The sequence below is a fragment of the Schistocerca americana genome, chromosome 7, assembly GCF_021461395.2.
Source record: "Schistocerca americana isolate TAMUIC-IGC-003095 chromosome 7, iqSchAmer2.1, whole genome shotgun sequence".
In the NCBI taxonomy this organism is placed as follows: domain Eukaryota; kingdom Metazoa; phylum Arthropoda; class Insecta; order Orthoptera; family Acrididae; genus Schistocerca; species Schistocerca americana.
This window is the reverse complement of record NC_060125.1, coordinates 374,772,654-374,798,607: the sequence shown is the minus strand read 5'-3', so window position 1 is coordinate 374,798,607 and position 25,954 is coordinate 374,772,654. Positions and strand designations below refer to the sequence as shown.

The 25,954-nt window shown below is 40.4% G+C and overlaps 1 protein-coding gene across 1 annotated transcript in view; it reads left to right on the top strand.

Moving 5' to 3' along the window:
• Positions 1-25,954, top strand: part of LOC124622951 (nose resistant to fluoxetine protein 6-like) — a 185,072-nt gene that overhangs the window by 144,378 nt on the left and 14,740 nt on the right. The window contains exon 11 of the mRNA XM_047148741.1: positions 24,058-24,166. Within this exon, the coding sequence (XP_047004697.1) occupies positions 24,058-24,166 (109 nt within the window). The remainder of the gene's footprint in view (positions 1-24,057; positions 24,167-25,954) is intronic.

Genomic DNA, 25,954 nt, shown 5'->3' with positions numbered 1-25,954 from the left:
TCATTAAAAGAAAGGCGTTTTTCGTTGCGACGGAATCTTCTCACGAAATTCCAATCACCAACTTTCTCCTCCGAATGCGAAAATATTTTGTTGACACCGACTTACATAGGGAGGAACGATCACCAAGATAAAATAAGGGAAATCAAAGCTCGTACCGAAAGATATAGGTGTTCATTCTTTCCGCGCGCTGTAAGAAATTGGAATAATAGAGAATTGTGGAGGTGGTTCGATTAACCCTCTGCCGGGCACTTAAATGTGATTTCCAGAGTATCCATGTAGATGCAGATGTAGATGTAGATGTAGACATCAATGATTCTATTTGCATTCCTTAAGCGTTGATATCTAGCTGGACGTCCTGTACGAATTCCCAAGAAGTTCACCTCCGATCTCGATCGAGCGAACCTTCTTGATCACTGTGGCACGCCATTTTTCATTCGGTGTTCATGTTGCAAGTTAATGGTTTGTGTCCATTTAGTGTAACACAACAATCCCACAGAAGATTGATCTCTGTAACTCCCAGACATTCATTTTCTGTCGTCCTCCTGAAGCAAGTGGTGAGTCATTAGCACCTAATACTTTCCTCGTCGTAATTCTTAACACAACACTTTCAAATGACCCTTACTAAAGTTTGAACTTCGGACCTCGCACTCAAGGAGGTGCTTGTAAGTCAACACTTCCACATCAGGACGACCTCTCCCCCAGCGTCCTGAAGTTATCTCTCCCCGAGCGTGAGCATGCACGCAAATGACCAGCTTACGTTCTTCTTCTGGCCATCCAAATTATCAAATTACACTCCTGGAAATTGAAATAAGAACACCGTGAATTCATTGTCCCAGGAAGGGGAAACTTCATTGACACATTCCTTGGGTCAGATACATCACATGATCACACTGACAGAACCACAGGCACATAGACACAGGCAACAGAGCATGCACAATGTCGGCACTAGTACAGTGTATATCCACCTTTCGCAGCAATGCAGGCTGCTATTCTCCCATGGAGACGATCGTAGAGATGCTGGATGTAGTCCTGTGGAACGGCTTGCCATGCCATTTCCACCTGGCGCCTCAGTTGGACCAGCGTTCGAGCTGGACGTGCAGACCGCGTGAGACGACGCTTCATCCAGTCCCAAACATGCTCAATGGGGGACAGATCCGGAGATCTTGCTGGCCAGGGTAGTTGACTTACACCTTCTAGAGCACGTTGGGTGGCACATGCGGACGTGCATTGTCCTGTTGGAACAGCAAGTTCCCTTGCCGGTCTAGGAATGGTAGAACGATGGGTTCGATGACGGTTTGGATGTACCGTGCACTATTCAGTGTCCCCTCGACGATCACCAGTGGTGTACGGCCAGTGTAGGAGATCGCTCTCCACACCATGGTGCCGGGTGTTGGCCCTGTGTGCCTCGGTCGTATGCAGTCCTGATTGTGGCGCTCACCTGCACGGCGCCAAACACGCATACGACCATCATTGGCACCAAGGCAGAAGCGACTCTCATCGCTGAAGACGACACGTCTCCATTCGTCCCTCCATTCACGCCTGTCGCGACACCACTGGAGGCGGGCTGCACGATGTTGGGGCGTGAGCGGAAGACGGCCTAACGGTGTGCGGGACCGTAGCCCAGCTTCATGGAGACGGTTGCGAATGGTCCTCGCCGATACCCCAGGAGCAACAGTGTCCCTAATTTGCTGGGAAGTGGCGGTGCGGTCCCCTACGGCACTGCGTAGGATCCTACGGTCTTGGCGTGCATCCGTGCGTCGCTGCGGTCCGGTCCCAGGTCGACTGGCACGTGTACCTTCCGCCGACCACTGGCGACAACATCGATGTACTGTAGAGACCTCACGCCCCACGTGTTGAGCAATTCGGCGGTACGTCCACCCGGCCTCCCGCATGCCCACTATACGCCCTCGCTCAAAGTCCGTCAACTGCACATACGGTTCACGTCCACGCTGTCGCGGCATGCTACCAGTGTTAAAGACTGCGATGGAGCTCCGTATGCCACGGCAAACTGGCTGACACTGACGGCGGCGGTGCACAAATGCTGCGCAGCTAGCGCCATTCGACGGCCAACACCGCGGTTCCTGGTGTGTCCGCTGTGCCGTGCGTGTGATCATTGCTTGTACAGCCCTCTCGCAGTGTCCGGAGCAAGTGTGGTGGGTCTGACACATCGGTGTCAATGTGTTCTTTTTTCCATTTCCAGGAGTGTATTTTGCAACAACTTTTTTTAATTGTTGCGTACTGCCCATAGTTTCCAAGGTAGGAAGGCACACATGAACGCCAAGAAAGTTATAACTAGAAGGCATTTTCTCACTTGGCAGGTTGTGTCTCACACGCCAGATGTTGACGTCATGTGTCCTGCAGACATGTTCATTTGTCACCTCTATCCTCAGAAAGCACTTTTACATCTGCAAACGTCCCTTTCTCACTCCGATCCGCCGATAGAGACTTGGGTCCAATCTGGTACCAGCTCGGACATACAAGATAAGTCGAAACAATTTTTTCGGCTATCAGGTATTGCTTAAGTTACAGTGTTGAGTGAGATTCAGCTGCATGGTCAAAGCAAAAGCTACTGACAACAGAAAAGTGCGTTTCACGTACACAGCTGGTACTCTCTGTTCCCACTACGCTGGGTTGCAAAAGGCGTACAAAAAACTCTGGGCCCCTGGCAGTAGGCCAGGACGCATCATCCTCCACTTCCACTCCCTTCAGCCTCTCCCCTCTCTTCCTCACATGTGGTCGTAGCCGATGAAACTTACTTGTCGCACAGAAAAATTTGCCACATTCGAATCTCTACCTCACCTTCAGATGGACTCTGAACATAACGCTTTGGTCAACCATGTGGAAAGGAGACTCCTGACTTGAGGGAAGAAACCGAGTCCATATTTACACGAATGAGATGAATTAATTAATTTTACTGCTGAGATGTTACTGAAAGAAATTAGAGACTAACCTTCAAGCAGTAAGGACAATTGTGACAATTAATCAAGTGTAACCTCCCCACCGTAATTTAAAAGAAAAATGACGATAATAAAAGACGATACTTAATACAAATGGGAGCCGAGTTAACCTCCCTACAAAAATTTAAATGAATGACAATATTATTTAAGAATACTAATGGACATTGCGCTATGCGTAACCTGCCCACAATGAAATGTACTGACAATGGCAACAAAAAATGTGAAATTCGCAATCTGACTCAAATATAAATTCCTCATGAAAATTTAAAGTCCATTCAGTGACAAGAAAATTCAATTAAACCGAAATATCGGTCTTTGGCCCTGTGTAAAACAATCAGAATTATAGTCTTACCTCAGAATAAATGGATGTCACATTTCTGCTCTTGTTGTTGCGCACCGCTTGGAGGAACTGCATTGCAAATAATAATATTCTCTTTTTTTGTGATTTTAGTGAAATTTTTCTTCAAAAGAAGTGGAATGAAATGGGAAGTGCAACGAAATCTTTACTTCAATAAAAAATTAAATTTTTGAAAAAATGCTTTTGAAATAAAAATTATTATTGGGGGACTTGTTGGAGAATAATTACAATAAATAAACTTTTACATTATCTAATGATTATATTAATTAATTGGTATACCTTATTCACCATCTTGACCAGTGTTGCCGACCGCCTACATCACACAACCGCACTGGGCTGCTACTACTGACCGACCGCTCTGCATGACGACTATTAGCGTACTGCACGCGACGACTACTGACAGAGTACTGCTCTCAACTAGACAGAGCTACAGACTTGCAACGACTACTGACAGACTCGCAACGACTGACAGACAGACTGAGAACCGCTCGCAACACTCGCGCGGTCAAGCGCATACTCTCTGGTCACAGATGCTACAATGCCTCGCCATCGCTGCTATGTTACATACGTGTTTCATAACCCTCCACTGGGGGGGCAAAAATTTGGCAGCGATGGTGAGTCATTTGGACTTGCCAAGCGCGGCAAAATTTTTCTTTAATTAACAAAATTCTACAATTTACAGAATATTTAAATGTTGTGCACACGCACTAAGTACAAAATATATCAGACAAAGACAAAATGTGAATACTAAACATAGTAGCAAATCAGAAAAATGTATATACAAATTATTTGACAGATAAAGTGCACAGGCACTGAAAAAATTCTTTAGCATATTCAGAACAAATAAACAGACTGGCAAAAAATATTATGTTGACAAGTGACATGAGTGTACTTAATGAACATATCAGGAAATCATAAAAGTTATACAAATCATATTGAAAAATGAGAAAAATGCACAGGCACTGAAGTTCAGTAAAAAACATATTAACACCTAACAGAAGTGCTCATGCACTGTAGTTCAGAAAATAAAAAATGTATATACAATATAAAAGACAAAAGTGCACATATACTGTACTTCAGAACAAATCAAAAAATGTCTTTAGCATTTTCGCAATAAATAAACATAATGGCAAAAAAAAATCATGTCCAAAGTGCACATGCACTGAAAAATGTCTTTAGCATTTTCACAACAAATAAACATAATGGCAAAAAAAATCATGTCCAAAGTGCACATGCACTGAAAAATGTCTTTAGCATTTTCACAACAAATAAACATAATGGCAAACAAAATCATGTCCAAAGTGCACATGCACTGAAAAATGTCTTTAGCATTTTCACAACAAATAAACATAATGGCAAACATCATGTCGACCAGTGACATAAGTGTACTCGCACTGGAGTTCAGCGAATCGAAAAATGTATAACCTATGAACATAAATGATGTTACCAAAAAATTTTTTCTTTATGTGACAAGAATCAGGATAGGAAAGGGAAGGATTGCATCATGGTTGTAGCACTTTAGATTGCACACAGCTGTTCTGAAAGTCCATATCTTTCCACAGTAGTACAACACCAAGTGACACAACTTGAAGTTCTTTTCCCATCAGAATTTATCAGTGTAGCCAAGACACTGAACTGTCGTAGTAATGTTCCATGTTTTCATTTTGGCAGTACATTAGGTACACCAAACAGTGGGACCATAATAATGTCTTCATCGCTCATGGTGGTGGACAGCATGTCGTGTCAACACCACACTCTTACAAGGCACACCAACGTAGAATTAGTGCAAAAACCAAATATAGTGCTCCATGATCACTAGGATAAACAGGACCAATGGACATTGCAGTAATTTAGGGTAGTCAGCTTATGAGGTGAAGGACATCAAGTCACATAATATTGACAATTACAGACTTAATTAGCAGTTTGTGGCATTCATAGCCCAGTTATTGAACATTTCTGTACCAAGTATATAGTATTACAGAAAAATGTTCATTAATTGTTTTACATAGAATCAGTAGCCTTCTTTTCCTGGTTACAAAGCATTATGAAATAATCGCATTCTTTTTTGTCACAGAGTATAATTAAGAATCATTAACCTTCTCCTAATTACAGTTAATTAATCATTTGTCATTAATTAATCATTTGTCTAATTACAGTTAATTAATCATCTGTCGTTAACTAATCATTTGTCTAATTACAGTTAATTAATTAATCATTTGTCATTCCAATATAGTAAGAATTATTAGCCTTAATTAATTACAAAGCATTATTAAACAGTACCATAGTTAATTACAAAGCATTATTAAACAGTACCATAATTAATTATGTGTCATTACAATCTATTAAGAATCACTAGCTGGCATCATGGGTAATCGTATTACAATAAACAGTGGCGGTCCTTGGCCAGTTACAAAGTATTTTTAGTAAGACAGAATAATGTTCATCAGAAGCCTTAATTGAAAAGGAGAGTCAATTATTGGCCTAGCATTAACATAATACATTGAGTGATACAAATTATTGGCACTCATTGGCCATTAACCAAAACATGAAAACTCAACATGGGAAAAAAAGGGCTAATTAATGGCATAATTAATAACAATTCTTCAAGTGACATTAATTATTGGCACTCAGTGGCCAGCAAGTATTGAATAAAATCATCATTCAGTATTATTCAGATTATTACGAAGTCATTATTAAAAATCAGTTAATTACAGTCAAATCATTAATAATCACAGGCATTATAAGTAGTATCATTACAATAAACAGTGTTCCTCCTTCAGTAGTATTCAGATCATTACAAAGTCATTATTAAAATCAGTTAATTACAGTCAAATCATTAATAATCACAGGCATTATAAGTAGTATCATTACAATAAACAGTGTTCCTCCTTCAGTAGTATTCAGATCATTACAAAGTCATTATTAAAATCAGTTAATTACAGTCAAATCATTAATAATCACAGGCATTATAAGTAGTATCATTACAATAAACAGTGTTCCTCCTTCAGTAGTATTCAGATCATTACAAAGTCATTATTAAAATCAGTTAATTACAGTCAAATCATTAGTAATCACAGGCATTATAAGTAGTATCATTACAATAAACAGTGGCAGTTATTAGCTAGTGACAAAGCATTATTTTGAATATAGTCTCATTAAGAGGTCATTACTCAAGTGACATGCTATTCAGAGTTGATCAGTATTATTCAGAATTATCATAAACTAGTGACCTTATGTGGGACTGGTAATACATTTTTTTTTTTTTTTTTTTTTTTGGTAGCAATGCATTGCGTTGGGATCGATAATTAATTGCTGAAACATAACACTATTTGCTTTTGACCTATTGCAGCAAATGAGGATAGGTAACGTCATTCGTCATGAGTCAGCTGTAGCAAGATTATGTAACAAGGCAGTACATGTGATCACATTTATAAACGATAGACACAAATGGGTAAAAATATAAAAATGCAAGTACTAGAACAGGTATAATAAGTAACAGGTTTAGTAAGTATCATGAAAAACTTCTCCTGGAAAAAATACAAAATGGATTATTGACCTGAAAGAAGAAACGCACACTATGCTGAAAAGTAGTGAACTTCGAATTAACAGGCAGTGAAGTGTGTATAAAAAATGTGTTCCATAGCTGTCCTTTCCAAAACTTTCAGTCATCCTACTATGCAATGTAACACCTGCTGTCAAAGCAAACTGCAACAAATACTTAAATAACTACGTAGCATAAATACATAACTTCAACATTATCCTCATCTGTAAAGAAAAAAACTTCATTATCCATATCATCATAACCTCACCATTATCATCACCTGTAAAGAAAAACTTCATTATTCATAATACCATATCCTTCATCATTATTCATTATCATCTGCAAAAAATCACTTCATTACTCATTACATAACTATTCCTTATCTCTAGCATATTTCATCACTAAAACGAAGATGTGTAGTTCTCTCTGACAGCCTGCATCAATCACCTTGTATTCTGAAAGAAAAATTAGTTAAGACTGCTATTCTGTGATGAGTATAGTATAGTCTTGTTAATGCTTGTTAATCCTGATCCATTTACTCTTCCTCATAAAGTTATTGCATCTCCTTTCGTTTATTCCGTAGGTGAAATTCCCATTTATGTTAAATTTATTTCTTAGAATCATCATTCCTTTCTGAAATTGATGAACAAAGATTAATGTCCTGCATTTAAATCATATACCCACTAAATAATGACTGGTTTATGGTGACACAATTAACCATACAGCATAACATGACAGAAAACGTAATATGTTAAAGACGTTGACAGTGTTCAGATGCAAAAATGTACACAGAATAATACAATGAAGTAGCAAAAAAAAAAAAAAATGTAAAACAGTCACGATGTTGAGATGTCATAGGGCAAAAAAAATGTCAAAGTCGACTGTTGTGTGTTATATCTTAACTATTTCACAATACATACAAACAAAACTGGAGTACAATCATATACACAAAAAAAGTGGAAAATGTGCACGGTCTGATGTGTAACGACAAGAAAAGCGACCTGCTAACCTTACCTTGCCGGGCACTTGCCAAGAAAAAATACGATAATCATCAGTAATTAGTCACGTGAAATAATTGCATTAGTAAATGGCATCATAGTGTGTTGAATCATACAGTGGTTTCACTCAATAAACGGTTTAATGTTTGAGATATGGTGATTGCCTTTCGATTTTCTAGTTCTCAAAGTTTCGACGTGTACAACATTGGGGTGAGGGATGCTGCGAATCCGATATGGACCTGCGTATAGAAGTTCAAATTTACTGCACTTACCTTTTAATTTGCTGGATAAATAGTGTGTACGTACTAGTATCTTCTGTCCAACGTGAAAGACGCGGCGTGTACAAACCTGTTTTTGCTGTCTTCTCCGGCGCTCTGCGGCACGTTTGATGTTGTTCAGCGCAATGTCAATTATTTCGTGGTGTCGTAATCGACGAGATGTAGGAAATGTTATTAATTCTTTAATTTTGTTAGGTGGTTCAGCATTTTTCAGTATAACAGACGGAGATAGCATAGTGGATTCATTTGGAATGGAATTAATTACGTCTTGGAATGAGAATATGTGTGTGTCCCAATCAATATGTCTTTTGTGGCAGTATATTCGGCACAGTTTACCAATTTCTTTCATTAATCTTTCACAAGGGTTCGAAGAAGCGTGGTACTTGGATATATAGATCGGAGAAATGTTTCTAGCTCGTAACATGCGTGTCCATACGCTACTACGAAATTGAGATCCATTGTCAGAAATTACTTTCATTACATGCCCTACATGAGATAGAAAATGTTTTACAAATGCTTTCGAAACAGTTTTAGCAGTAGCTTTGCGTAATGGAGTGAAAGTAACAAATTTTGAAGTAAGCTCAACAGCGACAAATATGTAGCAAAAACCTCTGTTAGTTCTGGGAATCGGACCAAAAATATCTACTGCGGCCATGTGTCTTAATTTAACAGGTATAATGGGATATAATGGAGGAATATGTGAAGTGGTGTCTGATTTAGCTTTCTGGCAAATTTTACAAGACGCTAAAACTCGTCGTATACGTTTCTCCATGTTGGTAAAATAACAGTTCTGTCTCAGTATAAGAAAACATTTTCGTGCTCCGTAATGTGCGTAACTTAAATGAGTGTACCAGATTAATTTGTTAACCAGTTCGTCAGGAATGCATAATAACCAGCTGTTGCTGTCAGGATGAGAGCGGCGAAACAGAATGTCATTGCGTACAGTGTAATGGTTTCTAATCGTAACATTATTCCTATCTTGCCAAAGGTGTTTAATTTCTTTCCACACGTTGTCTTTATTTTGCTCTTTTGCTATGTCCTGTAATGACGACGAAATAAAATTTTCAAATGCTACTTGTTGAATGTACATGACACTGAAATTTGCTTTGCAGAAGTTGGTTGCTACGTCTTGCTGATTGTTGCCGAGAGAACGCGATAGTGCGTCTGCTATAACATTTTGTGTGCCGGGAATGTGAACAATCGTAAAATTAAATTCCTGTAAATACAGTTTCCATCTACTTAATCTATCGTGAGTGAATTTGGCCGAAAGTAAAAATTGTATCGCTCTGTGGTCAGTGTAAACAGTGGTATGTCTGCCATAAAGAAAGTGCCTAAATCTCGTGAAAGCCCATACAACACATAATGTTTCAAGTTCTGTAACGGAGTAATTTCGTTCAGCAGGTGACAGAATGCGGCTTGCAAATGCGATGTTTTTAATTACTGTAGAGCCATCTTCTTCTATTTCCTGAAAAATGTGTACGCCTAAAGCGGTGTTGGAACTGTCGGTGGCAATGGAAAAATTTCTGGTAAGATCTGGGTGCGATAAAAGTGGAGCATTCAACAAAGCATGTTTCAGGTTCACAAATTCAGAATGTGCTTGCTTATCCCAAGACCAAATACTGTTTTTACCTGTTAATTGGCATAGTCTAGGCGTGTCTAAAGCAGAATGGTGAATAAATTTACGAAAAAAGTTAATTAAGCCCAAAAAACTGCGTAATTGCTTCTTCGTCGTAGGAACGGTAATGTCACGTAGAGCTTGAAGTTTTTCCGGATCAGGTGCAATGCCTTCTGCTGAAATTACGTGTCCAAGAAATTTTATGGAAGTTTTGCCAAAGTGCGATTTACTAAGATTAACTGTAAGTCCTTGTGCATGAAAAGTTTGTAACAGTTGTTCAAGAATCAGATTGTGTTCAGACCAGTTAGCTTCTGCGATAAGAATGTCGTCTACATACGTCGTAATTCTGTCTTTAAGTTCTGTCGGAAGTATTGTGTTCAAACCGCGAATAAAAGCTGCAGAAGAAATAGTTAAGCCGAACGGTAATTTGCAAAATTGATAACAGTCGCCGAAACAAAGAAATGCTGTATATTTTCTGCAATTTGGATGAAGTTGAATTTGCCAAAATCCCGATTTCAAATCTAGTGTAGAATAAATAGCTGTACCGTGAAATTTCTGTAAAAGTTCCTCTAATGTCTGTGGTCGATCTGTTTCATTAATAATAATGTCATTAATGTGACGTGAATCAAGTACAAGGCGAAGTGAGCCATCTTTCTTCTTAACAATATGTAGCGGGTTTATGTACGGACTAACTGCTGGTTCTATAATTCCTTGATCAAGCATATCTTGCAGCTCTTTTTTAACCTGTTCTCTGTGAATATATGGAATGGGATAATGCTTTGCTTTAAATGTGTCGTGCAGTTTGACTTGAAATTCATACATAAAGCCGGACATAGTACCAGGAATGTTGTCAAAAACTGGAGCTTGCTGTAAAAGAATTTTGTGTAATTGCGTTCGTTCGTCGTCTGTAGTTGCACTGCTCTCTTTAACCTTATCAGAAATTAACTGCATAACGTCGTAGTCAGCTTCGTCTGGAGTATTATAGTTTATGTACGTACGTATCCGTGAACAATGTGGGATTACAGTCTATGTTACGTGTTGCGGAAATGACCTCTGTGCGGTTAATTGTTTGTTCTTCCGCAGATAAAGAGTGCTGAAATTCTAAAGCCAATTGTACATTTTCATCCTTTAACATTAAATAAGAATTCTGAAAGTCGATAACCGCGTCGTGTTGTACCAGAAAATTCGTGCCTAAAATAATGTCTGTTGTCAATAAAGGAACAATCCAAAAATTAGAGTGGAAAGTATGACCTCCAATACAAAATGATAAATGCGTCTGTAGTTTAACGTCTACTCCTTTACTCGGTACTGCTCCTTTCACTTTTGTTTTGCCTAATGGTAATGTCGGATACGTATTCTCTTTGTTGCACTCATTAAAAGTCTCTTCATTTATTACTGATATTGGTGATCCGGAATCAATTACTGCTGAGAATTTCGAAGAACCAATTTTAATTTCAATAACAGGATGTGAAATAGTTTTCTGAATAACTGGTCTTTCCTGCAAGAGAGTGTCTCTGATATCGTCAAAAGTAATTACATTTTCGTGAACAACATTTTGCGTGTCAAAGGTAGTGCTTGTGTTATTAGAAGATGCGTCCTGTGCAGTATCTAGTCAGATTCTATCTGATGTGTTATTATTATTAGGAGGGTTCTGTGGCATTTCTACTATTTGAACTGTCCTATTACTTCTTCCAGACGTATTACGCTCTGGATGATACCTACTGTCGGGTTCATTCATGACAATATGTTCTTGCGTATGGTTTTGCTGTTGGTGAGACCGACTGTTATTATATGTACGCTGGTAATTGTGCTCATCGTTTTTACGTCTGTCGTAATAGTCATTCCTATACGGTGTATTGCGATGGGAATTGAAATACTGTCTTCTTTGTACATAGTTGTTTCTCTGCTCCCGTGCGTTACTATTTGTTGGACCAGGCGCTATACGTCCACGCGGCGAAACATTAAAGCCTGGTTGACCTTGTAGACTGCATTGTTGGTTAGGTATGCTAAGCGGCTGACTTTCATGCTGTTGCGGTGAAAAACGTCTATTGTTACAAAAAATGCGTTTGCGACTGCCGAAAATTTTGTACATACTGATGATTATGATTTTATCTGTCAATAAAGTTACGGCGGTAGTTGTCATTACGGGAGTGCCTACTGAAAATTGTCACTTTCGGTAAAGATTTGTCATATCCGGTTTTCATTACTCGTTTCTTAATACTACGTAGAGCAATAGTTAAAGAGCAGTTTTGATAGATATAAAGGATAGTAGAAGAAAAGGCAGCAGTGCAGAAAACTAAAGATGAAACAGCACTACTACAGCTCGGGGCCCTATGCTCGCTACGGCACATATTCATTAAAGCGTAATGAATCCCCTGAGGTCTATTACGAACTGCAAATAAATTTTAGCTTTTGCGTTGCAAGCAATAGCAGTAAAATTCCAGAAGTAAAACGCTGTATTCTTGCTAATTCCAGTTTCTGCATAATACGTAATGCTGATGAAAATACAATAGCAAATTGTCGCCTCTGGTTCAAAGCTAGTTTCTCCATTACAGATAATAGCGGTGAAAGTACAAAAACAAATTGTCGTATACAGTGCAAAGCGTGTACCTGTACGCTGTCATTATTAAATTCCTTACATTTTCTTACAAATGCAAATTGCTCGAAATCTACGTTCTCGTCACTCAGTTTGAGAACACGTTCAGGTTTGTGTGTGAATCTGTTCGTCTGTGTCGTTTCGTACTTCAAGTTGCGTAGCTTTTCATATTTTAAGTCGCGTGGCTTTTCGGATTTTACGTCTCGTAGTCTCTGTAAATTGCTCACATTATACGCGCTGCGTAAGTCTGACAAATGTTCGCTAAGTGGCGTCTGTTGTGGTATGTTATTAACTGAAATGTTTTTCATCTCTGTTACTTCTTGTTGTAAATTTGATAACTTCCTACGTAACGTGTTGTTAGATGAATCGATCTCATTAATCGTCTGCTGTAAATTTTGAAATTCAGGTGTTTGGATAAATGAAACCGGTGCAGTATCGTCTGATTTATTGTCATTAGTATTTTCGATAACATCAATACGACTGGCCAATTCATCACATTTTTCAGTCAGTATTTTAACCTGATCGTCGGTTTTAGAATCAGACGCATTAATCTGTTTTTGCAACTTGCGCGTAGTTTCGCTCAGTTTTTTAACATCAGCTTTGATAACATCACAATCCTGTGTTAGATCTAATTGTTCGAATCTATCTGTCACTGTTTGAATATTTACTGTGTGTGTATCTGTTTTTGATTTAAGGTCAGAAATTTCATCCCGTAATTCCGCGTTCAATTGTTTTATGGTATTAATTTTGTCGGACACTGTAGTAATATTATTGTCTACATACGTCTTCGCTTTCGCGAATATTTTACGTTTGTCCTCTTGTATTTGTGCAGTGATTGTTTCCATGACTTGTCGTTTTACTTTGTTTTGATCCTGAATAAATCTGCGGAAACGCGTATCACTGTTCTGTATGTGCTGATTAAAGCGCTCGTTAATCTGAGTGTTCTGCTGTTCGAATTTCGCGTCTATCTTTGCGTCCACTGTGCGCGAAAGTTCTACCGTCATTGCTTTAAACTCGTCCCGTAATTGTGTAGCTTTTTCAGAGCATTGTTTAGCGACTCCGCTAATTTCGTCTCTGAGTGTTTCTGTTGCGGCTGTCTGCATTTCCCTTAATTCTTGCGCAACAGACTTAATTTCTTCGCTATTTTTTCGTGAACAAGCCTCAATTTCCGTGCGCAACTGTTCCTTAGTGTCATGGCACTGCGCGGCAACGGCTCTAATTTGTTCACTAAGCTGTCTGGAATTGTCGTCTAATTTTTCATTTAAGTGTTGTTTGAGATTTTCATTATCTTGTTTGTTCTGTTCCCTAAGTTGTTTAAAATCTTCACTCTGTTGTCTGAAATTGTTGTCTGTTTTCTCACTCTGTTGTTTGATATTTACGTCATTATTGTCAAGTTTTTCATTAATTTTATTAAATTTTTCGTCCTGTTCACTAAGTTGTTTGCTCATTTGTCGCAACAAAGCCATAATTGGATTCGACTCAAGGTCAGCATTTCTATTCTCTGTGCTATTCAATGGTCGATCTGGAATTGTCTCGTTTTGCGTGACCATTTGGTCATTCTGTAATTTACAAAAAGGTTTGCCAGTTAAACATACACTGTCAGTCCCTATTTCGGAATTAATTAACTCCGTCGTACTTTCACTACACTGACCATTTTCATTCGAAAAATTTGTTTGTATGTTACATGAATTTTCCAAATCGGGTGTGTTAAGCTCGGCAGCGCTCATTACAATAGAGCGTCCCGCGTCATCAATTGTCGTCAAATTAACAGACGAGACAATTGAGTTCGTTTGTTCACCATTAATATAAAAGTCATCACTAGTGGATGTAATGCACAGATTGTTAGTGAACGCAGGATTGTCATCATTACACTGCGTGTCACATGTCCTATCGGTAGAGTCGTTTGAGCCGGTAATTTCGTTCGTAATACCTCGCGATACACTATTCACAGTCTTTCGCGGCATTTTTGCAACAGTCACAAATATTCACAAAACAATAAGCACAAATGCAAAAGCAACACACAAATACAATAGAGCAACGAATTGCCGTTGACCTGTAGAAAGAAAGTCACAATATTATTAAAAGCGTTGCGCTAAATCCTAATTATATCTAAGCAAATAAGAGCAGATATCTGACTGTCGCTCAAAAGACTCTCAACGAAATACGATCCTGGACTGGGTGTCGCCAAGTGTAACCTCCCCACCGTAATTTTAAAAGAAAGAATGATAATACTTAATAGAAATGGGAGCCGAGTATAACCTTGCCACCGAAATTTTAAAGTAAAGACAATATTATTTAGGTATGCTAATGCACACTGCTCTATGCGTAACCTGCCCACAATGAAATGTACTGACAATGGCAACAAAAAATGTGAAATTCGCAATCTGACTCAAATATAAATTCCTCATGAAAATTTAAAGTCCATTCAGTGACAAGAAAATTCAATTAAACCGAAATATCGGTCTTTGGCCCTGTGTAAAACAATCAGAATTATAGTCTTACCTCAGAATAAATGGATGTCACATTTCTGCTCTTGTTGTTGCGCACCGCTTGGAGGAACTGCATTGCAAATAATAATATTCTCTTTTTTTGTGATTTTAGTGAAATTTTTCTTCAAAAGAAGTGGAATGAAATGGGAAGTGCAACGAAATCTTTACTTCAATAAAAAATTAAATTTTTGAAAAAATGCTTTTGAAATAAAAATTATTATTGGGGGACTTGTTGGAGAATAATTACAATAAATAAACTTTTACATTATCTAATGATTATATTAATTAATTGGTATACCTTATTCACCATCTTGACCAGTGTTGCCGACCGCCTACATCACACAACCGCACTGGGCTGCTACTACTGACCGACCGCTCTGCATGACGACTATTAGCGTACTGCACGCGACGACTACTGACAGAGTACTGCTCTCAACTAGACAGAGCTACAGACTTGCAACGACTACTGACAGACTCGCAACGACTGACAGACAGACTGAGAACCGCTCGCAACACTCGCGCGGTCAAGCGCATACTCTCTGGTCACAGATGCTACAATGCCTCGCCATCGCTGCTATGTTACATACGTGTTTCACAAGTAAAAGGAAATTGATTCTTTATTATTGACATAACAAGGGAAAGAGACACGCGATCTAAAAATCGTTTGAAAGGCAAGATCGAAATTACATAAATGATTACCAGTCTCCTCTGATTATCCAGTTATCTTCAGATGCGAAATGACAGCAAAAAACTGCACTAAGAAGAGGCACTAAAAGCAATTAATTAAAATATAGATACAATAAACGAAGGTCAATTACATATCGAGGTGCGTAATGTATGTTCCGAAAGTAAGACAAAGTCGTCATGTCTGCATCACAGTCATATCTCATGTAAGAGACGGAACACAATAAAATAATGGTTTATACCATGTGACTAAAACGGTAGCTATGCAAGACCTGCAAAGTACAAACAGTGATGTCAGTACAAGGTAGAGTACAAAATGGAATTATCCAAGCAAGAATACTTAAGAACAAACCCATCTTGCAAGCCATCATTGATATACAATATTGTGTGTACAATCTCGTTACAGCAGTTACCCGTCTATGACATACACGGCGTCCCGAAACTATCCGGTCAAATTAATACAGGAAATATAAAACATCAAAAAACAAGTATATGTAGTTGCTGTACGATGGTCCCTGACGGCAATTTCTGATGCTAGGACGATTTAAATAGTAGAAGTCTAGCATGCTGAAACTTCCAGGCAGATTAAAACTGTGTGCCGGACCGAGACTCGAACTCGGGACCTTTGTCTTTCGTGGGCAAGCGTTCTACCATCCGAGCTACCCAAGCACGACTCACGCCCCACCCTCACAGTTTTAATCTGCCAGGAAGTTTCATATCAGCGCACACTCCGTTGCAGAGTGAAAATCTCATTCTGGAAACATCCCCCAAGCTGTGGCTAAGCCATGTCTCCGCAATATCCTTCCTTTCAGGAGTGCTAGTTCTGCAAAGGTTCGCAGGAGAGCTTCTGTTAAGTTTGGAGGGTAGGAGACGAGGTACTGGCAGAAGTAAAGCTGTGAGGACGGGGCGTGAGTCGTGCTTGGGTAGCTCAGATGGTAGAGTACTTGTCCGCGAAAGGCAAAGGTCCCGAGTTCGAGTCTCGGTCCGGTACACAGTTTTAATCTGCCAGGAAGTTTCATATCAGCGCACACTCCGCTGCAGAGTGAAAATCTCATTCTGGTCTAGCATGCTAATTACAGCACTGGCACTCACAAGAACGACTCGAATGTGCGACCCTTGGTCTGTACACACGCAGTACATTCTCAGACCATTGAACGTAATGTCCGTTCGAAGACTCCTGGCATGTCCGCAATGGTACCGACAGCGACGGTTAGCGACGAGGTCATCTTCTGTTTCCACAACTGTTTCATACACCAGGTGTTCCATATGCCCCCAGAGGAAGAAATCCAGACACAAGAGGACAGGTGACCTGGCTGGCCAGGACACAGGGCCACCTCGGCCGATCTCTCGGTTCCCAAAGGCGGCTCTCAGATGATTCTTGAGACAGCAATGCTGAAACGGGCTGCCGCCATATCGTGCTAAAAGTACACATTTCGCCTAACATTTAGAGGTACATCCTCCAGCAGTTCTGGCAACATATGTCAACGTGCGTTGAGGCGGAATGGGAGAATGTATGGTCCAATCAACCTGTTACCGAGTATTCCGGCTCATGCATTAACATCAAATCACTGATGAGCACGAGGTCGAGTACCTCGTGGATTCATATGTGCCCAAACATGCGAATTGTGGATATTTAATCAGCCTTCACGAGTAAACAACGCCTCGTCTGTGCAGAGGACTACGGCCAGAAACAAGAAGTGCACGGCAGTCTGTTGTAAAAACCATTATTCGAACAGCACGCCTTGGCGAAAATTTTACGGGTGCCATTGGTGCCACATGCTGAAGGCGGAAAGGATGAAGCTACTGGTCATGTAACACATTCCACACAAGCCTACAGGGTGATAATTATTCAACTGTATGAAATAAAATCGTCATAACTTCAGAAGGGTTTGCGTTTCGACGTTAAAACTGCAAGGCTGGCCGCGAGGCTGATAGAAATTAGTATGCTCATGCATGGTTCGGTTTAGCGACGAATCCCACTTTCATTTTTATGTGTTCGTGAAAAAGCAAAACTGGCGCATTTGGGGGACTCACAATCCGCATTTCACGACCGAGAAGTCTCTTCACCCTCAAGGGTGACTATGAGGTGTGCAACGTCCAGTGACGGAATAATCGGTGCGAAATTCCTTGATGGCATGGTGACTACCGAACGGTACGTGAAGATTTTGGAAGACGAGTGCATCTTCATTATCCAAAGTAACCCTGATTTCGACAAGACGTGGTTCATGCAAGATGGAGCTCGACACCATCGAAGCAGCAGAGTGTTTCTTGCGTTGGAGGAGCACTTTGAGGACCAGAGGCCACTGGCACGGACCTTGATTGCCCACCATATTCTCCGGATCTGAATACATGCGACTCCTTTTTGTGGGGCTACGTTAAAGACAACGTGTACAGTACATCAATAACCCCAAAACCATTGCTGAGCTGGAAACAGCCATTCAGGTCATCGACAGCATCGGTATTCCGATACTTCAGCGGGTCATGCAAAATTTCGCTTTTCGTCTGCGCCACATCATCGCCAAAGATGGCAGACATATCGAACATGTCACAACCTAAATCCGAATATCTGTAGTGACGTTTAAATGTTGAATAAAGCGTGTGCATGCCGTAGTTTGAAACTAATTTACGTTTTTTTTCATATAGTTCAATAATTGCCACCCTGTATGTCTGACGCCAAGGATGTGTGCAATACGTCGGTACATGTAGATGGAGTGTCCTCGACACGTCGTCTTCCGTTTCGGGAATTTGCACTGTTCGATTCTGACCTGCATCACGCATATTTGCACGGAAAGCGCCTGTTTCACATAGTAGGCGATGCAGACGTCCGAATGTTTGGTGTTGTGGAAGCTGTCGGTTGGGAAAGTGCTGTCGATACTCTCTTACTGCAGCTTGTCCATTTCCATTCACAGACGCGTATATCAGATGCAAGTAGGCCATTTCAGCAAAAGTAATCTGCTTCATGTTCACTGTTGTTGTCACAAGGTGAGTTGGTGTGTTTACAAGGAAATTACCTTTTTTGTCAAAAGGCGATGATGCTTGCGAATGAATCGGTGTGTTTCCAACCAGACCTCAGAGCCAACCATCCGTACAGAGCAGTTTTGAACGGCAGTACGCATTCCCAGTCAGTGACACCTACACAATAACTTACGTCAGCACCATTAACAAAATGTTCCTTAACATTACAAGCTGACTTCAGAGACCATATGTCAACTGTCGAAATATGTTTGTTTTGATGTTCCCTACCTCCTGCATTAATCTGAACAGATAGCTTTGGCCCATTCGGTGAGGTAAGCAAACAAACAGGCGGCTTGGCTCAGGCACAAGGAAAGGCAGGATGCTGATGGGTGGCGCGCGAGTACAACAAAAATAATAATAACAAAATAATAATAACAAAAATACCATCATATAATATAAACAGTAAAATACAGTAAGTGGAGAAAATGTAAAAGGATTAATTAAATAACATATATGTAACCATCTCGTGAGCAAGATGTATGAGACAGGCGAAATTCCCTCAGACTTCAAGAAGAATATAATAATTCCAATCCCAAAGAAAGCAGGTGTTGACAGATGTGAAAATTACCGAACTATCAGTTTAATAAGTCTCGGCTGCAAAATACTAACGCGAATTCTTTACACACGAATGGAAAACCTGGTACAAGCCGACCTCGGGGATGATCAGTTTGGATTCCGTAGAAATGTTGGAACACGTGAGGCAATACTGACCCTACGACTTATCTTAGAGGAAAGATTAGGAAAAGGCAAACCTACGTTTCTAGTATTTGTAGACTTATAGAAAGCTTTTGACAACGTTGACTGGAATACTATCTTTCAAATTCTGAAGGTGGCAGGGGTAAAATATAGGGAGCGAAAGGCTATTTACAATTTGTACAGAAACCAGATGGCAGTTATAAAAGTCGAGGGACACGAAAGGGAAGCAGTGGTTGGGAAGGGAGTGAGACAGGGTTATAGCCTCTCCCCGATGCTATTCAATCTGTATATTGAGCAAGCAGTAAAGGAAACAAAAGAAAAGTTCGGAGTAGGTATTAAAATCCATGGAAAAGAAATAAAAACTTTGAGGTTCGCCGATGACATTGTAATTCTGTCAGAGACAGCAAAGGACTTGGAAGAGCAGTTGAACGGAATGGACAATGTCTTGAAAGGAGGGTATAAGATGAACACCAACAAAAGCAAACAAGGATAATGGAATGTAGTCGAATTAAGTCGGGTGGTGCTGAGGGAATTAGATTAGGAAATGAGACACTTAAAGTAGTAAAGGAGTTTTGCTACTTGGGGAGCAAAATAACTGAAGATGGTCGAAGTAGAGAGGATATAAAATGTAGACTGGCAATGGCAAGGAAAGCGTTTCTGAAGAAGAGAAATTTGTTAACATCGAGTATAGATTTAAGTGTCAGGAAGTCGTTTCTGAAAGTATTTGTATGGAGTGTAGCCATGTATCAAAGTGAAACATGGACGATAAATAGTTTAGACAAGAAGAGAATAGAAGCTTTCGAAATGTGGTGCTACAGAAGAATGTTGAAGATTAGATGGGTAGATCAAATAACTAATGAGGAGGTATTGAATAGAATTGAGGAGAAGAGGAGTTTGTGGCACAACTTGACCAGAAGAAGGGATCGGTTGGTAGGACATGTTCTGAGGCGTCAAGAGATCACCAATTTAGTACTGGAGGGCAGCGTGTAGGGTAAAAATCGTAGAGGGAGACCAAGAGATGAATACACTAAGCAGATTCAGAAGGATGTAGGCTGCAGTAGGTACTGGGAGATGAAGAAGCTTGCACAGGATAGAGTAGCGTGGAGAGCTGCATCAAACCAGTCTCAGGACTGAAGACCACAACAACAACAACATATGTAACACACCTAGTGTTCCTTCTTAATGAAATGTTCTGTTGACATTTCAGAACTCAATGCGGTTAGATAATCAGCTAGAATTAGTAATCATTAAAATTTATGTAATTGCGATCTTGACTATTAAAAGATTTTTGTCAAATAAAACTTTTTATCTTTAAAAAGAGGAAATTGAGGTTGATAACTCTGTTGATTGAAATGATACTGGTTACAGTTCTATTGTTCGGAAATTTCACTTACTTACGATGTCTCTGTAGCACTGATTTCGGCGACATGATACTAGACTGCCCTCTATCTCCTCTGACATCATTAGAGAGAATTCAATATTCAGAGTTTCACGGTGTCCAGAGCGTGCCGAGAGTACCACATTTCAGGCATTAGCTCTCACCGCGAACAACGCAGTGGACGACGGCTTGCACTTAACGACCAAGACTAGCGGCGTTTTTATACAGTTGTCAGTGCTAACAGACAAGCATCAATGGGTGAAATAACCGCAGAAATCAATGTGGGGCGTACGACGAACGTATCCGTTAGGAGAATGCGGCGTTAATGGGCTATGGTAGCAGACGACCCGCTCGTGACCTGGGCTCGTGACCATGTCGGCTGGACCCTAGACGACTGGAAAACCGTGTCCTGGTCACAAGAGACCCGATTTCTGTTGGTAAGAGCTGATGGTAGGGTTCGAGAGCGAAACAAGAGCCCACGAAGCCATGGATCCAAGCTGTTAACAAGCCACTGTTCAAGCTGGTGGTGGCCCTATTATGGTGCGGGCTGTGTTTACATAGAATGGACTGGCACCTCTGGTCGAATTGAGCCTGTTATTGAATGGAAATGGTTATGTTCGGCTGCTTGGAGGCAATTTTCAACCATTCAAATGTTCGAATGTGTGTGAAATCTTATGGGACTTAACTGCTAAGGTCATAAGTCCCTAAGCTTACACACTACTTAACCTAAATTATCCTAAGGACAAACACCCACACTCATTCCCGAGGAGGACTCGAACCTCCGCCGGGACCAGCCGCACAGTCCACGACTGCAGCGCCTCAGACCGCTCGGCTAATCCCGCGCGGCGACAACCATTCATGGACTTCATGTTCCTGAACACCGATGTCATGCCACGGGGCCAAAATTGTTCGCGAATAGTTCGAAGAACATTCTGGACAAATCTAGCGAATGATTTGGCCACCATGATAGTCCGACAAGAATCTCGTCAGTTATTTATGGAACATAATCGAGAGGAGAGTTTGTGCATAAAATCCTGCACCGACAACACCTTCGCAATTATGGACGCTTATAAAGACGACGTAGCTCAATATTTTTGCAAGGGATGTCCAACGATTTTTTTAGTCCATACCACGTCGAGTTGCCGCACGACACTGGGGAAAAGGAGATCCGAAGCGATATTAGGAGGTATTCAATGACTTTGTCACCTCAGACTGAACTTAAGCTCTTGGAAATGTTTTCTGAAGGTATTTCCTCTGGATGGTATCCTTGTATGGAACTGAAACACTGACGATTCAGACAAGTAGAGAATAGAAACTTTTAAAATGTGACGCTATAGAAAAATCCTAAATATTAGATGGGTAGATCGTGTAATTAACGAGGAAATACTGAACCGAAATGGAGAAAAATTAAATTTATGTCGTAATTTGACTAAAAGAAGATATCAGTTGGTAGGGCTCATCCCGAGACAGGAAGGAATCATCAGTTTGGTAACAGATGGAAGTATGCTTGTAAACATTTTGGTTGTAGACCAAAGGATTAATACGGCTGCTGCAGCTATCAAGAGCCTTCAAAGTATACAGCAGCGTGGAGACCTGCATCAAACCAACTTTCGGATTGAAGACCACGGTAACAGCAACGACAACGACAACAGCAAATCGCTTGAGGATTTTTTTAAAAATTGCTAGTCAGTTAAAAGGCGGTGCTAGTGGGGAGTGAATGTTTGTATGTTTATTCTGGTCACATGAGTACAAAAATTACAGAGGGGGCTTTCAAAACGACAAACAACCAGAAATTAAGTTACGGAAATAAATGTTTTATATGACAGCAACAAGTGTATTTTGAATTATCTAGATATAAAAATAACTATTCATCATGTTTGCTTTTAGTCATACACCATTCGAAGCCGTTAAATTATTATTTCATTTGAATTTTCCCTTAAGGCGCTGCTGTGATTATAAGAATTATTCTTGTAGTTACATCAACACATGGAAGATGCGTGTAAAATGTTGAAATGTCCCCATAGAAAAAATTAAAAATGACAGTGCTGGAAAACCTCTTACGTTATTTGATTTTCAAACAGCAGAGCAAAACTGAACGTACTCAGACAGTTCTCTCTTTGCTTATTCTGATCGTCACTAAACTGACACACAATATTTTTTTTAGCGCAACGCAGTCTGAGTTTCAATAATCCCTACAAAAGAATGGCCCTGACTAACAATAACATATGCCTTTCGTGAATCACTTACCTCAAAAAAACCTTCGTTACTTGAACTACTGCAATACAGTGAGCGCCAATACTGCCATCTAAATAAAAGATTCTAACTACTGAAAGCACTAACTACTGACAGGCAAAATGAAAAATTTTAATAGAGAACAAACAATGTGTTTACCTTAATAATGTTCAAATATATACAGGGTGTTACAAAAAGGTACGGCCAAACTTTCAGGAAACATTCCTCACACACAAATAAAGAAAAGATGTGATGTGGACATGTGTCCGGACACGCTTAATTTCCATGTTAGAGCTCATTTTAGTTTTTTCTTCCACGTACGCTCAATGGAGCACGTTATCGTGATTTCATACGGGATACCCTACCTGTGCTGTTAGAACATGTGCCTTTACAAGTACGATACAACATGTGGTTCATGCACGATGGAGCTCCTGCATATTTCAGTCGAAGTGTTCGTACGCTTCTCAACAACAGATTCGGTTGATGGATTGGTAGAGGCAGACCAATTCCATGGCCTCCACGCTCTCCTAACCTCAACCCTCTTGACTTTCATTTATGGGGGCATTTGAAAGCTCTTGTCTACGCAACCCCGTTACCAAATGTAGAGACTCTTCGTGCTCGTATTGTGGACAGCTGTGATACAATACGCCATTCTCCAGGGCTGCATCAGGGATTCCATGAGACGGATGGTGGATGCATATATCCTCGCTAACAGAGGACTTTTTCAACATTTCCTGTAACAAAGTGTTTGAAGTCACGCTGGTACGTTCTGTTGCTGTGTGTTTCAATTACATTGCCAATTTACATTTAGTGCTGCTGCTGTGTTTCAATTCCATGATTAATGTGATTTGAAGAGAAGTAATAAAATGAGCTCTAACATGGAAAGCAAGCGTTTCCGGACACGTGTCCACATAACATATTTTCTTTCTTTGTGTGTGAGGAATGTTTCCTGATTTTATATATATATATATATATATATATATATATATATATATATATATATATATATATATATATATATATCCTTTTTCTGGCAGAAACACGTGATTTTCATACAGAGCGCTACGTGGCGTTACCAACATAAAAACCTAAACAGCCTGCTTACAATGTGCCACATTAATAGTAAGCCGAAATGCTTCAGTGACGCTGAATTAGACAGGTGCTTAGTGAAGTTGTGGAACTGTAGAGCAGAGATTTTAATGCCGTGCTTTGTTTTGCAGATATCGCACTGGTTCTCTGACATAATGGAGGCCTACTTCTGTGCTCTGGTGCTCTGTCTCATGGTGGAGCTGCCAACCTCAGCACTGTGCAACGTGCTCCTGCCCCAGGGTAAGTATCTCTTCCACAATGAAATTTACAGCGGACTGTGCGCTGATATGAAAATTCCTGGCAGATTAAAACTGGACCGAGACTCGTTCTCGAGACCTTTGCCTTTCGCAAGTTCTGTAAGTTTTGCAGGAGATCTTCTGTGAAGTTTGGAGGGTAGGAGACGAAGTACTGGCGGAAGTAAGGCTGTGAGGGCGAGCCTTGAATCGTGCTTGGGTAGCTCAGATGAAAGAGAACTTGCCCGCGAAAGGCAAAGGTCCCGAGTTCGAACCTTGGTCCGGCACACAGTTTTAATAAATATCTTTTGTCTACGCTGTTGTTTCTTTCTCTTTTTTCCACGTGTCTTTTAAAAACAGTGATGAATTCCTTCATTCAGTTCGGTCATTTCCAGAGACATTATCTTTCCTTAGCAGTGGCAACTGTTGCTTTCAATAATATTGAGTAAATGCTTTTTTTCTATTTTTGTCGCCACGCAGTTCTTATCCTCTGCATCTACATCTACATTTATACTCCGCAAGCGACCCAACGGTGTGTGGCGGAGGGCACTTCACGTGCCACTGTCATTACCTCCCTTTCCCGTTTCAGTCGCGTAAGGTTCGCGCGAAGAACAACTGCCGGAAAGCCTCCGTGCGCGCGCTCGAATCTCTTTAATTTTACATTCGTGATCTCCTCGGGAGGTATAAGTAGGGGGAAGAAATATATTAGATACCTCATCCAGAAACGCACCCTCTCGAAACCTGGACAGCAAGCTACACCGCGATGCAGAGCGCCTCTCTTGCAGAGTCTGCCACATGGGTTTGCTAAACATCTCCGTAACGCTATCACGTTTAACAAGTAACCCTGTGACGAAACGCGCCGCTCTCCTTTGGATCTTCTCTATCTCCTCTGTCAGTCCGACCTGGTACGGATCCCACGCTGATGTGCAATACTCAAGTATAGATCGAACGAGTGTTTTGTAAGCCACCTCCTTTGTTGATGGACTACATTTTCTAATGACTCTCCCAGTGAAGCTCAACCTGGCACCCGCCTTACCAATAATTAATTTTATATGATCATTCCACTTCAAATCGTTCCGTGCGCGTACTCCTAGATATTTTACAGAAGTAACTGCTACCAGTGTTTGTTCCACTATCATATAATCATACAATAAAGGATCCTTCTTTCTATCTATTCGCAATACATTACATTTGTCTACGTTAAGGTTCAGTTGCCTCTCCCTGCACCAAGTGCCTATCCGCTGCAGATCTTCCTGCATTTCGCTGCAATTTCCTAATGCTGCAACTTCTCTGTATACTACAGCATCATCCGCGAAAAGCCGCATGGAACTTCCAACACCCTGCCGAATCCTGTAGTACCTACCAAAATAAATAAAAAATAATTTATCCAGTCGTAGGGATCCAATGTTTTCAAAACTAAAAAATTAATTTTAGTTTAATTATGTGGTCGGATACCATACCTACCGCCAAGAGTTCTCAGTCAACCTAAGACGGGAAGGCGCGTGCGCCATCTGTGTGGGAATCGTGTAAACTATACTCTGTGTGCTATCGTAGTTTAACTGTCTTGTGTTTTTCTGAGGTGGAGACTGGGGACATGCCCAAAATTTGTCTAACAGAGCTTGGAAAACCGCTTAAAAACCACACGCAGAATGACAGGTGTACCAGGATCCACCGCACGGTTTCCATTCGGATCTGTGTCGCCACCCTGTCTTGCAAGCTAGCTCGATACCCTCTAAGCTATACGAGCGGGTCTAAATGTCCGATATGCCCGAAAAATTTTGACTCTGCAGGGGAA